This window comes from Tinamus guttatus, unplaced genomic scaffold (genome assembly GCF_059628265.1).
Source record: "Tinamus guttatus ecotype Peru unplaced genomic scaffold, ASM5962826v1 Tinamus_guttatus_pri_ptg000480l, whole genome shotgun sequence".
Lineage (NCBI taxonomy): Eukaryota > Metazoa > Chordata > Aves > Tinamiformes > Tinamidae > Tinamus > Tinamus guttatus.
Genome location: NW_028289014.1, coordinates 476,883 through 492,503, shown reverse-complemented (window position 1 = coordinate 492,503; position 15,621 = coordinate 476,883). Strand labels below are relative to the sequence as shown.

At 49.6% G+C, this 15,621-nt stretch overlaps 1 protein-coding gene across 1 annotated transcript; it reads left to right on the top strand.

Moving 5' to 3' along the window:
* Positions 1 to 2,295: 2,295 nt before the first annotated feature.
* P2RX5 (purinergic receptor P2X 5) lies at positions 2,296 to 13,910 on the top strand. Its single transcript, XM_088533082.1, has 12 exons — positions 2,296 to 2,540; positions 4,761 to 4,911; positions 8,084 to 8,155; positions 8,926 to 9,001; positions 9,368 to 9,464; positions 9,920 to 10,000; positions 10,206 to 10,344; positions 11,269 to 11,405; positions 11,961 to 12,054; positions 12,567 to 12,632; positions 12,838 to 12,920; positions 13,360 to 13,910. The coding sequence occupies exons 1-12, from the start codon at positions 2,404 to 2,406 to the stop codon at positions 13,433 to 13,435; spliced, it is 1,209 nt and encodes a 402-aa protein (XP_088389208.1). The 5' UTR covers positions 2,296 to 2,403; the 3' UTR covers positions 13,436 to 13,910.
* The last annotated feature ends 1,711 nt before the right edge of the window (positions 13,911 to 15,621 follow it).

The window sequence follows — 15,621 nt, the reverse complement described above, 5'->3', positions numbered from 1 at the left end:
ACACCACGATGCCAGCAGAGCTCAGAGACTGCAGTCATGTTGGTGTAAGCTGGGCTCGATCCCAGACAGGCATCTCTGGGCTGCACACGTGTCCTTTGGACCTCCTCATTACAGGTCCATGTGCTGAAACGGTTGGATGGCGCAGGGCTGGAGCGAGCACTGCAGCCTCAGCGTTAAAGGGAGGGCACCAGCAGGTTTCTGTTCTAGTTCTGAATTGCTGAAGAAAGGTTATGCAATTTCTTTCACTTCGTAGACAGAAGCTCTAAGGATGGTGATGAGATAAGAGACAAAATGAGGGGTATTTGAGGATATTGTTCAGTTCTTTGTTACTCTATTTGTGATTATCTTATGATTTGAAGCAAGCTTCTCTTTCACACTCATTCAAAAATCAGACCAATCTGTCGTATGAAATTTAAGGAGGATGAAGGATAAAATTTTTACAGAACCTGTGGTCCTGGGCAATGATTCCTTCTAGAAACAGAATTCCACAGTTTCCACAGGGAACAGCTACATGTGCTGGAGTGAATAACCACTCACTGCACTGCTTGCGGCCTGGATTAATATGGTTTTGTTCTGCGTGTTCACAAGGTGGTTGTGACCCACTCTTCTGACCTGTGTTCATGTGCATGTTCCAGTTGCCAACCGCGCATGCCCTGGTCCAGGTGCCCTCTAGCCCAGGCTCCTGTCTTCATGCACTCCCATCGTAGGCAAAGCAGTGGGCAATTTGTACCTAATTTAATTTATGATCAGTTAACACAAACTTCTCATCACTGATTAATTTATTGAGAAGAAGAAAAAAAAATACTCATAAAAAAGCAAGTAAACACATTTCTCCTGCCTTCACCAGGCTTAAAATAGGTTAAACACTTCTTATTCTTCCTTCGTAGTTTCAGTTTACTGTATTTCTGCCATGAGTTAACGCTCAACCTGCCCCAGTTCCTGCAGTGAGGTGCTGGGTGATGTAGAATGCTGGGGCTGTGTGTCTTAAGAGTTTCTTTATGCTTTTCCTTCCTGCTGTTTACTGCTTTTTCTCCCTTAGTGCTTCTCCCTGCACTGTTGTGGGGTGCCCAGTGGCTGCAGCACTCTGACGTGTGCCTGTGCTCTGGCATGGAGCACCTCTTCCAAGATCCCATCTCCAGCCATGTCCTCAAGGATGTTCCCTCCCACCTGCCTGCTGCCTTTTTTTAAAAAAAAATAAAAAAATCTGGCCGTGCAGAGGTGCCAGGTGCTCTTCCAGCTGCAGTTTTGGTGCCTGGTGACTCTTCCACCAGTTTCAGTGCTGGCTGGACCTGCTGTGCCAGGTCCAGGGCAGTTCATGACCTCCTCCCTCCCCGACAGGTTCTCCATGCTGCCCAAACCCACCATTTATGCTCAACGCAATGCTCAGGCATGAGCCAGTTAGGAGCTGTGTCTGAACAGAGCAAACCCTGTTGTTAATACCCAGGACAACACCTTGTGTTTCAGCTGGGTGTCCTCTGATAGATTCAGTCCCTTGTGTAGCCCCATCCCTGAACTGCCCCTGAGAGATGTCTCCATCAGTGTCTACGAACGGGAAATGCTCCAGCTCCAGCTTCCTCTGGACCCCCTTCTGACAGAGGTGTTGGAGCCAGGCTGCTGCAAGATCCAGGCATAGCTCAGAGTTCGTAAGGATCCCTCCTTAGCCAGGGGACAGTCTAGTCATCCATCTCAATGTAGGTAGTGATCATTTCATTTCCTTGCACGTGCAGATGCCTAGGTTGGACTAGGACTCGTGTCTTGCACTGCTGTCCAGGTAAACAACTCCTCACTCAGTGAGGGGTAAAGCTGTTCCTCTGCCCTTGGTGTTTCATCAGATCTTGTGTTCTGCATCTAAATGCACCTGGCTCTGTGCTTGCTGCGAGTTTTGATGAGATGTGATGGTGACCGTTCCCTTAACCATACGCAGAATGTATTTATTAGTTTCTGAAATTTAGTTTTGCAGTGGGAAAATCTGGCAGGCAGGAAAATATTTTGAGTAACTCAGAAGGAGACAAGAAATTAAAATATAAACCGTGATTTACCGTAATATAAATGGATGAAAGGCTTCAATGGCGAGATACTATAGCTCTGTGATGTGAGTGCTGTAACATGGCTTTTGTTATAAATGTTTTGTGAATGGAGATAAAGAAAAAAGCATGTGAGCAAAACTGAGGCCAGGGTTTCCCCAGAGGATGAATTAGCTGCAAAGCAGCCAGGACTATCTCGTTACCACAGCTGTTGGTTTCCAACCTGAGAGCGCTGCTGGAGGCAGCTGACAGGAAGGAGGAGATCTCGGCCCTCTGCGCTGAAGGGGTTGGTGGTTCAGGTTTCTGTGCAGAGCACGTGTGGCTAATGCGAGCTGAAAACGCTGCTGCTCCAGCCTGGAGTGAAGAGTGAGCCAGGAGAATGGGGCAGGTGGCTTGGAAGGGTTTATTTCTATCGCTTTTTGATTACAAAACGGAGAAATACGTCATTGCAAAGAACAAGAAGGTGGGGGTTCTCTACCGAATTGTGCAGCTCTCCATCCTGGCTTACCTGGTGGGGTAAGAAACACCGTACATTTAATATCCTGCTGTGACTACATTTGCTTGCTGTATTGTGATTAAGATTAATGTAAGATACTTTGCATATAGTGACAGCTTGCTATGGCTTATGATTTTAATGCAGATGCTTATGTTTATTTATAAAGCCAGGATTTTGTAATGTCTGATAGACATGTATCTGACTCTTCACCTGCCCGGGGATTGTTAGATTCATCTCCGTCTTTCAGATTAGGTTAGGCTGGGGTTAAAAATAGATTAAATGGCACTATGGTTTTGCGATGAATTATTTAGGTTTTTATTTCTGTATTCTGTGGGAATTATGCCAAACCTTAATACCTGACTCCTTAGAAACAGCAGCATTTCTGGTCACGGCTGCTGAGCCTTGGGGCAAGCTCAGCTTGTCTCCACGGCTGCATGACCTGCTCAAATCTATACAGGAGGGAAGCAAGAATAAAGTGGCTAATTCCTTTGCTGGAATGGGCTGCAGCAGCTGGGAATATGCAGGATGAGGCAGCATGAACGTCAGCTGCCTTGCATTTATTTTAGAGTGAGGCTGACTGATATGAAGGTAGGTCAGGAAAAGCCTGATTCTGCAGGAGACTGGCTGCACCGACGTGTCGCAAACACAGTGACGGTCCTTGCAGGCTCAGACCTGGAATTATCCAGTCTATGTGATGTCTGTGCCATTGCCTCCTGAGTTTGAGACTTTTCAGGAGGTGATTTGTAAATCATAACCCTCACTTTTGAGTCTCTTTTCTCTCACCTTGTGTTTTCAGTGATTAAATATAGTAGAGTCATTTATGCCTGCTGGATTTATTTATAGAAAGGTGTAGCGTTTCAGAGCCTGCTTGTTTAGCTGGGCAGAGCTGGAATCTCAACAGTCTGGCATGTTATTAGCTGCTGAAGGAGGAATCCTGCAGATAAGATTGGTGAGGACATCCTCTGCACAAGAAGAGTGTAATGACCAGTGACCTCGGCTCTTCAGGGGCTGCCTGGGCCGTGTCAGCTGTTTCCTCTCCTAGGCATGTAGTGCCCTCTGCACTACACCTGCCCTGGTGGTACCTGTGGTAAGCCTGGCCATGGAGGAGCTAGACCTTAGACACAAAGTGGTTAACATTGCTTAATTATGCACCAGTATCTATTCAGAGGACAGCCATGGAGTTGTGATCAGCAGCCAAGCTGTTTCTTGGCCCTGGCTGCCATTTCCTCTCAGATTCACTCAGAGGACTTAGGGATCTGCCTTTAAGTCTTCTGGGAAGAAAAACAGTGTTCTTGGGGAGTCTCCTGCTTTTCTGTTTTTACCCGTCAAGAGTGGAAAACGTTACTTGGGTTTGTCAGCAAGAGGTGGGTGAAGGGCAGCACCCGCGAGTGCCACTCAGCACTAGAGAGGGTCTCTTTCACTTTGTGCAAGCAGTTGTGTGTGCCAGGCCAGCACAGGTACGCGCATGCAGCCAACCTGCCATGGCCCTCTTAGCGCTTTCAAGGCTCTTGGCTGATTTGTTGTCCTGGTAAGTGGCTCTGGCAGTGCTGTGCGGGAGCTAGAGGCACTTCATTCAGCTTGGAGACCTCTTTCCCTGTGCCTTCCCCTTGAGTTCTTGCCGTTTCTAGTGGTAAGGAGCAGAGCAGCTTTCCCCAGACCATTCAATGAAGATGCAGCTTTTCCAGGTGAGTTGGTGAGAAGCCTTGCCCAGCGTAGAGGCCAGGGTGAAATCATGTTGTTACCATTGCACTTGTTTACAAAAGGTTCTGCATCTGGCTGAGAACATTCTGCACAGATTTCTGTTCCTAATATTCAGTTCACCTTCTGCAGTTCCATCTGCGCTGTCGCAATCGGTTGCTGCCTAATGGCAGACTCTAAATTGAGAGTCATTTATTTGTGCAACCAGCCAAGCTCTGTTCTGCAACTTGAAAAAACTTGTTTCTCATCTTGAAGAACAGAGGGCAGAGCACAGGACAGGGAGACACAAATCTTAGTGTTATACATAGTGACCAGTTTACTTCACCCTTCCCTGCATGTGTGGGCTTGGTCCTAACTTTCCCTCCTGTGCTATAGATAAGTGCAGCTATGTCAGAGTTCATCCTAAATTTGGAGTAGCAGTTGCAGGGGTTTGGTGTCACTGATGTATTTTGCTTTGCTCTTGAATGGTGTTTGCCTTTGGTATAAATCTTCTGGCTAACTTGTTCCCACTTGCTAATGCCACTGCCTGCTGTTCCTTGCAGGTGGGTTTTTGTTGTCAAGAAAGGCTATCAGGACACAGACACGTCCATCCAGAGCTCTGTCATCACCAAGCTGAAAGGGGTCGCCTTCACCAACACCTCGGAGCTGGGGGAGAGGCTGTGGGATGTTGTGGACTACGTCATCCCTCCACAGGTTGGCATCACCCTGCTGCGCTCAGCTCTGCTCTGCAGCTGGAAAGCTGTTCCAGCCTGGTTGCCGTTGGCAGCGCTGAGGTGGCTTACGCAGACCTTTCCTCTGAATAAACAGAGATGGGCTAAAAGGGAGCAGTTCTGCACCTCCCTTAGGTCTTTGCAGCAGATGTCAAAGCAGCCTTGTCTCGCTCACAGAAGCTCTTGACACTGAGCAAGCAAAACCTTTCAGCCGAAGCCCCGTGGATTTCAGTGGGATGTCCCATGGATTTGACTGGGGCTGCTCGGCTGAACAAAGCTGCTGCTCACCTGCTTTGCTGGGCTGCAGCAAGCACAGGCAGGGCAGTCCAGAGGAGGAGCAGATGGAAATGAGATGTGGTGCAGTTTGAATGATGTGGGCTCATGTCTGCCCAAAGCTCCCTTGCTGCTTCCTTGCCTTGCTCGGTGAGATGCATGGCTGCTGCTCAAGGAGAAAAGATGCCAGCAGATGCAGCCTGGCTCTGTGGTGGGAATTGCTCAGTTGTTCTTGCCATGGGCTGTTTGCAGGGTACTTTCCCTGCCAGTATCCATCACACGTGCATGGAAGTGTGTGACATTGACAGTGGGTAGAGAGCTATAAATTGAGCAGACTACTTCTCTGTGCATAAGACTTCATTCTCCTGCTGCTGCTGCCTGGATTTGCTCAGATCTGTGGATCTGTGCTCTGCATCTCCACCAGTTTTAACAGAAAGCCTCGCTGCAGACTCTAGATCTCCCTCCAGAGCTTGGCGTGCAGCAGGAGTGCTGGGCAGCGTGCTCGAGGTGCCTTGTTCAGGGTGCATGGGAGCCCTGCAGAAGCAGGTGGCTGCTTGGCACACCCATAGGTGAAGTGGTGATGTTGGCCAGTGTTTTAACTTGTCTGACATTTCTGCTGTGATTCAAGCAATGATCTTGTTAGCTGTGTCTTGTTGTTTTGGGAGGCCTCATAGTGTGATGCACTAAATAAGGCAGCCAGCTCACCCTCTGAGCTGGCATGCTCAGGAAAGCAGATGTCTCAGCTGCAGCATCACTCTTCCACAATAGCTGTGTGAATCGGAATGTGTTGTGGCGATCGGGCAGCAATATGGAATGCAGCATTGCTGCAGTCTGCCCTGCTGTGCCTCAACCCCCATAACCACTGCGGTGTTAGACCACGGGCTCTCTTAGAGCACTATAAAACACAAGCTCTGTGGGTTGCAGATGTGGACTTGGACATCCCATGAGCCCCGTTCTCCAAGGGCTGTTTGCGGCTGGTCTGCTGTCTCACATCAGCCATGAGATCCACCCTGTATGGCTTTTTAGGAGTGTTTGAGTGTCTGCCCTCAGTGCATTAAGCCATTTGCATCTGTCAAGTGCAACACATCTCTCATTTCACTTCAGAGGGAGGACTCTGAGCCGCCCAAGTTGGGTGTCTGGTGGGTCCTGGACAGAGCCAGGGAGCCCGGCGGGAGGCAGTGAGGGCTGAGGGGAGGGTGGGCAGCTCTCCTGGCCCTAGCAGTTCACAGCCTCCCTCCTGCTGGGGACTGATTCCCTGCCCCACTGCTGGGATTCACCTGGTGAATCCTTCACTCATTGCTTCCTTGGACTGGGCTTCATTCATTCCTTGATGGTTTAGCAGAAACCTCCAAACACACTGAATCTCCTGTTGTGTCTCAGAGTGGCTGGGGTCCAGAGTTTGCTCTTAATCAGGTGTATTTATTGCTCTTAATCAGGTGTATTTATTGCCCAGTGCTCACTCAGTTGAGCACCCAACCTTGCAGATGGCTGGCAGGGCTCAGCATGCTGCAGATTGTCCTGTCACGAGTGAGGATTCAAGATGCCCCGGGGCAGCCCTGCCTCGCACAGGGTGGCAGTGCTGGTCTTGTGAATGGAGCTGGACCTTTCTTGCTGCTCATGCTGCAGGCAGCACCTTGGGCCCGTCTTTTGGGCTGACTCTCTCAACTATGCGTGTCCCTTTGGTGTACGATGTGGGGAACCCTGGTGCTTCTGTAGCTGCAGCAAAGTGCTGTGAGCAAGGTTACTGCTGACTCACTTTCCTGTATGTGCAGGGTGTGCAGAGGAGGTGATAAAAGCACACGCTTTATTTCTGCATTTGTTTCACTTCTGAATGATAAAGAGGGAGAACCAGCCTCTCTTCCCCAGTGCTGTGGCAAACTACCCTCCCTCCCTGCTCATGGCCTCTGCAGCCACCTTCAGGTTTTTCCTGTGGTTACTTTGCCAGTTGGTTATTGACAAGAAACTGTGTCAGCACTTACTGAAACTCTTCTTGCTGAAGCTGCAAAAGGAACGAGATCGAACTATGAATGTGCAAAGAAAGGATGGCCCCAGAAAGGAGTCAGCACTCTGCCAGAAATAAGGATTTTAGGAACAAAACTGCAGTCAAGTGTCTCTTCCTTGCGTGTCTTGGCCAGTCATCCCAGTTGCTTGGTAGAATGATCTGTATTCCATCTCCTACAGCCCATGCTACATGTGCTTTGCTCTGTTTTATCGCGCAACCATGACGTCGCAGCAGCCGTGCCCTGCACCTGCCCTGCTGACTCGCTGCGCAGCCCCGGCCGCAGCAGTGCAGCCCTGCCGGCCTCTGGGTCCGTGGCTGTGCAGCGCACGGGGCCCTGCTCAGTCACCATGTCCTTGTGGCAAAGGAGGACAAGGGGTTGCCAAGCAGCCAGCGAGGCAGAGCTCAGCGCTCCCAGCACACAGTTTGCTCACCAAATTAACGCGGTCTCTGAAGCAGAACCTGTGCCAGCTCTGTGTCCTTATGCTCACACTGAGGCTGCCTGATGAGGTTCTCCACGTGCATTTCAGGTGGCTCACATCTGTCCCGGAGAAGCAGCATGATTGAGTGGATGATAACACCGTAACCTGGGGCACCCACAACTCCTCTTTGTTCTCGGCCCTCCGCTGTTTTTTTGAGTGACTAACCAGATCGCTGCGCTCCTGTGTGTCAGGGCTTCCCAGCTGTGTGTGTGACACTGTCAGTCACCCACAGTCTCACCCACACAAATACCCAAACAAGGGGCGCTGTTTTATTTCAACCTGAAAAGCACCAGGAGAGAAGGAAGTGTTAACTGTTCAGCTGAGAACTGCAGCATCCTTGTAACAGGTAAAAATGTCAGAGTCAGATTTTCTAACTCTTCCCCCTCTTGCTTTGTTTATAGGGTGAAAATGTCTTCTTTGTCATGACGAACCTGATTGTGACCCCAAACCAGAAGCAAGCTACGTGTCCTGAGGTAGGTGCAAGAACTGAGCCCCTTGATCCCCACAGCCCTCAGAGCAGTGAACATGGGGAGAATGAAAGGCAGATGCTTTTTCTCTGCAGTATGGGAAATCTCTCAGTATGGGAGATTGGGCAGATCACTGAAAACCTGGACAGTTCAGCTATCTTAATCTCTGGAGGGGCTGATCACACAGAGTCTGGCTGACGGTAGTGAAGGGCCAGACCTCTGCCCAGGTGGAGCTGAAACCAGAAGAGGGATTGCTTAGGGGTGGGAAAAGCCATGGGAACAACTTTGAGATGATTAAGTCTAGTCAAGGCTAACAGGGACTTTCTAGGATACCTGCTAAGGAAGGCCCGAACACTCGTGCTTCATCAGACACTGGAGGGTGCGTAGCACCTTTCAGGCCAAGGCCATGAAGTCTTTCAAACCAGGTGATGTTCAAATGTCCCCTGTGGTTACCTGTTTCAGACCAGGCTGGAGCCTGGGGGAGGACGACCCTGGCCAGCCAGGGAGCATTTCTGTGTAGCCCTGATTAATTTGTCTTGCCGCAAGCACAGGGGAGGCCCAGGCTGAGAGCACAGCCTGTTGCTCAGGCCGTGGCTGGCCTCTAGTGGCTGCATTTACTCAGCAGGCAGCTCCACAGTTCCTGCCCTCTCTGCCCTTGCCCGCGGGAACCTCCGCTGCTGCTTTGGGCACAAATCCTCTCGGGGGCTGCAGTGGGACTGACATAGTTCTGCAGTGTCCTGTCACACGTCCCACCTCTGTCCTCCTTCGCTTTGCAGAGTGAGAGCATTCCTGATGCCGTGTGCTTTGCCGATGGGGACTGCCCCGCGGGGGAAGCAGTGGTGGCTGGCAATGGTAAGGAGAGGATCCTTCCTCCTCTGCTGGTTCTGGCAGAGGCAGGTTCCTTCGAAGACATCAGCCTGGCTACAACACCGAAAAACTTGGACTAGTAGTCGGGAAAATGTGACAATGGTTTTCTTTTTTGCTGTCTGTTACTGAGACTGCTGCCTTGTTTACAGCTCTGCTAAGCCACAGTGCTGGGCCAAAGCACCCCAGCTCAGAGAAGCAACAAGAGAGCAGTTGTTCCACTTGAGAAGCCCTTTCACAACAGGGAGGGGAGGTCTTAATGTGGCAGTGAAAAGCATCTGACTTTCATTTGCCCTGCTGACAGAGAGGAGACGGCTGTTCCTGGTGACCTTTTCTGTGATATCTCTGCTGCAGGGGTTAAGACTGGCCGTTGTTTGAAAGACAGGGACAACGTCACAGGGACTTGTGAGATATTGGCCTGGTGCCCTGTGGAGAAAAGATACAAGCCCAAGTATGTGGCCGTCCCGTGCTGTTTCCAGACTTGTGTTGCTTTGGCTTGCATGGCCTCCAGAGCTGTTTCTTTGTTCCCACCGCTTGGATGCCTGTTTGAGTGTTAACTCTTCCAGTGCAGCAGGCAGCTCTGCACAGCCCCCTGGCAGCTCTGGTCCTCCGCTCCCCTCTGCTTGCCTGCCTGGCTGTCCCAGGGCTGTGTCCAGCTTTCCGTCCCCTCCCTCAACTGGCACCTCCTGGTTCCCATCTTGCTGGCAAAGGGGTGCAAATGGCATGGCTGGCAGGGCGGGCGTAGTCGGGACTGCCTTGTGGAGTTGCACAGTCTGGCTCTGACCAGAGGGTCCACCCTGCAGAAGCACCATAGGATAAAACTTAGTATTTCTGAAATGGAAATTCCAGCTTAAACACTTAGGCAAGGTACCAACATAATACAGATAACAAGTCATTCTTTTTCAGGAAACCTCTTCTCGGCAGTGCAGAGAACTTCACCATCTACATCAAGAACTCCATCCGCTTCCCCAAGTTCAAGTTCTCCAAGTAAGTGCAGGTGTTCAGAGGTCCCTGTGTCCTCCTCATTGCAGAGCCAATACCCTCGATTCGCTCCAGCCTCCTTCTCCTGCCTATTGTTGTGCTCTTGCTGTTGAGCACATGGGGTAGTGGAGGAATCCTTGTCCCTGCAGCTCTCTAAGGCAGCCGTGGCAAGGAGGGAGATGAGGTGCTTTTCCCTGTTCCTCACCTGCAGGATGAATGTGCTGGCAACCAGCAATGCGTCTTACCTGAAAACCTGCCGCTACAGCACAGAGCATCCCTATTGCCCCATCTTCCTCCTGGGAAGCATTGTCAGATGGGCCGGGAGCAACTTCCAGGAAATGGCCTTGGAGGTAGGAGCGCCCCTTGGACTCATGTGTTTTGCCAACTGGCTGTACTGTTCCCTGGGCAACTCTGGGGAAAACCACTGATATCTTGGGAATGTGCCACCCATCCAGGTTCAGGGGCAGCTGAGAGATGCTGCTTCTTAAAACTATGCTGAATCCCATTTATTTCAACCCCAGGGAATGGGAACAGTTGTTTAGGCGAAGCAATGTTGCAGGTGCTGTGGAAGAGGTGGTCAGATCACTTATCTTTTATTCAGGGCTGCCCAAAATTGCTCTGCCAGCAGGGTTTGCTGCTTGATTAATTTAACATGACTAAAACGGTTTAGATGCAAAGAACTCTGGAAAGTCAGTGGGGCTCCTCCTGCTCAGAGAAGCCCCTTTGAGGCTTCCTGTGTGGGACACGCCAAGTGAACAGACATGTTTCTGCGTGGGCTTCTCACGGAGGCCTGGGACTGTGGTGCCAAACGGGCTGCAGCCCAGTTTGTGTAGTGGATGGGGGAACGGAGCCCATGGGAGGCATCCCAGGAGACGCAGGGTGAGAAGAATGCGGGCTTTGTGCTAGCTTCTGCGCTGCTGATCTCTGTCTATTTACAGAATGACTTTTCCATGTATGTAACTGCCTCTTGATGAATAAGATCAGTGCCCTGGGGCGAGGTCACTTTGCTTCTTTTTAGGCTACTTTGGGGTTATGTGAAGTCTGTGTTGTACTTCCCTGTGATACCAGCACAGGGAAAGCTAGGGGTAGCGGTGTAGAATAACACGGTTAGCGTTATAAGCATGAACTTAGCTGATGCAAAGTGTACATGCCTGTGTCTGTGACCAGAAATGTCAGGTTTTGTGCCTGGGGGAAACCTGAGAATCAGACAATTTTGAAGACAGATTAATTGAACGAAGCTTAAAAAACTCACACTGTCTCTCTCTCTTGTTAAGGGTGGTGTGATAGGAGTTCAGATTGAATGGAACTGTGATCTTGATAAAGCCCCTTCTGAATGTAATCCTCACTATTCTTTTAGCCGGCTGGATAACAAGTTTGCAGAAAAATCCATCTCTTCTGGGTACAACTTCAGGTAGGCAAAGAGGAGAGCGTGATGCGGTACCTGCAGTTGGGCAGAGCCAGCCCCGGATGAGGTGGTGCCAGGCAATGCCCTGGCCAAGCTGAGGGAGGGAGGGTGGATGCTCACGGCCAGCTCTGAAATTCCAGCTCTGAAAATGGGTTGGTTGTGACTTCTGCCAGTCCCTTTGTAATCACTGTTACCCACTGCTCCCCTACCTGTTAATTGCAGGGATGACCCACAAGCCTGAGCTGGGAAATCTCCAGTTTATCAGAGATTTCCATGGCAGTGAGGAAGGAAGCCTAGAGAAGCTGCTCTCTCTAACCCCCTGTAGACAGTTCCCAATGTGAGTGGTTTTCTGATGAACTGAGCGGAGGATAGAAGGGAAACACCTTCTTGGGAAGTGTCCAACCTGAGGGTCCCTGTGAGCCTTGATGTTGGGACCAAGCTTGTAAGCTAACGCTGCCTCTGGCAGGGGATAGATCTGTCTGAACAGTGCCGCAACTTCAAGTGTGTTCATGTGCACATGGAGCAGGCGATGGAGTTAAAATCAACGTCGTTGAATTCCAGGTTTGCCAAGTACTACCAGGATGCTAATGGGGTTGACTACCGGACGCTCATTAAAGCCTATGGAATCCGCTTTGACGTGATGGTGAATGGCAAGGTGAGCTCGCGGGCCGGGAGATTCCTGAGCCTGGTGAGGAAGAAGTTCATTGCTCCGTGGAAAGGCAGCCCTGGCATGAGAACAGCTTGTTGTGGGGAAGGTCTCTTGCCATTCACTTGTGCAGAGCTAACTCCACATAAGGAAGAAGATGACCTAGAGTGTGGATGGGCTAGAGCAGCAGTTTGCACTTCATATACCTAAAAACAGGCTCATGTGAAGTCCAGCGGAGGTAAAGATGCTCCTGAGACTCTTCCATGCATATTCTCTGTAGAAAAAGAAGTGTAATCCAGGAATGACACAAGGGCAGAACTACAGCCACAGGCAGTTGGATCTGAGACACACACAGACCTTTAGCCTCAAAAATATTCCAGCGCTGACCTTTCTACAGCCATTTCTTGCCAACAAAACACCCCCAGGCCCAAGTAGTTTCTCCTGCATAACTCCTCCTTATCTTTAAACTTCTTTTGGGGTTGTTCTTCCACTTAATGCTTCATGACCTGTTTTTCTTTCAGGCAGGTAAATTTAACATCATTCCCACCATTATCAATATTGGTTCAGGGCTCGCTCTCATGGGAGCGGTAAGTTAATGTACTTTCTTACAGTAACGTACTGGGAGCCAGAACTGACATTTGGGTGTTACAAGTATGAAATGGGATAGTTTGTTACTCCCTTTCCAGGGGAGTTTCCTAGTCCTCTCATTGCTCAGTTTCTGTCCTGTCCAAGGTATTTGTTAGTGTGCCCCACAACTGCAGTTCCTGATAACTTCTCTCTACTGTTTTGCAGGGAGCTTTTTTCTGTGACCTGGTGCTGCTGTACCTCATTAAAAAGAGTAACTTTTACCGAGGCAAAAAGTATGAGGAAGTAAAGTAAGTGGGACTTAGTTTTTGTGTATAAATGTAATAGTTTTATTGTTATGACTAATAGAAATCGGAGATACTGGAACTGCAGTTAACATTAATGACGCATAAAGGCTGTTCAGTTCCAGGAATTTATATTCCTCCAAATGAGCTTAGCCAAGTTTTCCCTCTGTCCCTCATCACTGCCGTAGTTAGCAGGGCAGCCAGGGAAGCTGCTGTATCATGGTGGCTCCATCAAAGGCCTCCCATTCTCGGTCCATAGTGACTGCAGATGGAGTTGGGGTGGCTCCAGGGGCTCACAGAGCTGGGACGTCGTGCGGCAGCATGTGGAGGGCGACCACCTTCGTGGCCAGCTGTGAGCGGCCTGGCTGGGCGGCTCTTCCCCACGCTGCCTCCTGACAGGAGGATAATCCACTTGCCTCTACTGTATCTCTGTTTGTTTCCTCAGGTCCACTTCGAGGAAATCATTGAATAGCCCTACCCATAATGGGAATCAGAGCCCAGAGCAGCTGGGTGGACTCTAGCCCCAGCAGAGGGTTTGCTGGCTGGAAATGTGTTCCAGGAAAATGACACAGGTGTGGAATCACACTAGGACTTGGGAGGTGGAGACACCACAGATCAGATCTACTGTATTCTCAGAATTCCCAGAGAAGACAAAATGTCCTTCAGAGAAGCTCCTCTTGCCCTTGGATGTTCTCTGATATCGTGAGCTTGTAACAGCTGTTATCACTATGGATTTATAAAAGGATTTTATAAAAGGAAAAGGAAGACACCAAGTGAATGTTTTTATATGTATTTATAGATACATCTGTACCTGTATCCATAACCAGCATTATCCTGTGACTGTGCTTGCTTCTGCGTGCAAGAGGGCAGCAATGTGAAGGTCCTGAGGAGGCCAGAGCGGACCTGTCTCCTGCTCCACTCGCTTGCAACCCCAGCTCCCGGCTCTCGCCTGTTTTATTTGCAAGATTAGCTGTAAAGCTCTGGGACTGTGCCAGGGAGAGCAGGGAAATGCCGTGTTTCAGCCCAGGGAAAAGGGGCTCCCTGTCCTGCGATGCCTGTACTGCCCAGGCGTGTTTCAGGGGCATCGCTGTGTTTGTGTACGCAGAGGTCTAGACGAAGTGCATAGTCCAGGAATTACCTGGATTACCAGGAATTTCCTTCAGGAAAAGCCCTTAAAGCGGCTGCCACAAGTTGCTCTGCTCAGTTCTCTTGGGAATGGCCGGACTAGAGGAGGGAGGATGAAGCTGCCACAACCTTGAACGGAGAATCCATTTTAGCCGTGTCTGGGTCCCAGCTACCTCATCTGCTCCCCAGGTTTTCCACTCATAATTGGCCCAGAGCACAGAAAAGGTGTCGCCAGGCAGAGGAAGATTTTGAAGCGAGGCAGGGACAGATGTTCCTGGGGCTGACAGAGGGTGGAGAGGGGATTAGTGCGCTGAAAAGCAACACAGCGCTGAGAGTATCTGCACGGAGATGCTCCTGGTTCCCCATTCTTTGTTTTGTGGTTCAATTTGCTGCTATTGGCACTTTTTTTTCAACTGTCAAAGTCTATTTAAATGACTTTTAGATGGTGAAACACGTGGCAAACAGCACATGTCCCATTGGGCCAAGGAAACCCCATACCCCATGGTAATGCATAAAGCTGATCAGGTTCTTCTGAAACTAAAGCTTCAACTGGACAAAACAACCTCTTATTAGCCAACCTAGGCTCTTTCCTGACTGCAGTCTTCAAGGGCTTCAGCCCCCACCCATATTCCCTAGAACATTTCCCTACTTTATCCCCTGTTTAATGGAATTTCCACAGCTATTGCTTTTTCTAAAACAGTCATCCTTAAGCTTCTTTCCTTCTTCAGCTTTTTAATTTCATGCACAGCAATAAAAGTGGTCATTTCAGGGCAGTACTGTCCAGGACTCTCTGCAAGTCACCATCTTCTTTAGGTAACTTCTTAGCCCTGAAAATCTGTTTCCTTTGGTGATACATATTTATACTAAGCAATGCAAAAACAGTGCAAGTATAGAGAAAGTATCTGTTAATGGGTAACAAGTGCCAATTCTGGCAGAACGAGTCTGTCCAACGGCACTGCTGAGGGAATTCAAACCTTGACCATCTTTTTTCTCCCAAAGACTACAGCTGTCACAAATGGGGCAAAGTTTATCAAACCTACCTTTTATATAACCTTGTATTTTGCTAGAAGCTGGCTTTTCAGTAAAGTTTTTTAAATACGTAAGTACCTTATATTGGAAAAGTAAGTGTGTACCTTAAACAAGGTTCTGGTGAAGCAGTGACCAATTCGAAGAACCAGATGGAGCAGCTCAGGTTATAGAAGGTTCTCTGATGTGGCACATGACTTTGGAGCCTTTTGTCTGAACCGGCTGCTCAGGCTGCAGGAGCCCCTCTCCAGCAAAGAGGTGTTGGGGTAGCAGGAGGGGCTAAGTTTTGCTTTCAGTTCCTGGCAGGGACACATGGAACCTTGTTTCCCTTTTGTTCAGCTGGGCAGGATGCTAACAGTGTCACGGGTGTCAGCAGGGTTAAGCAGACGCTGCTGCTCGTTCGGTTGCCTGCATTTCCCTGCAACACTGGTGTTCAGAGTGAAGTGTCTGATCTGTACGGTACTGACTTGGGTGGATGGCAGGGCTGAGTATCCATGAAAATGACATTTATTTATAGAGTGTGCACAGAGCAACTGTGAAGGATAACATTTGCACT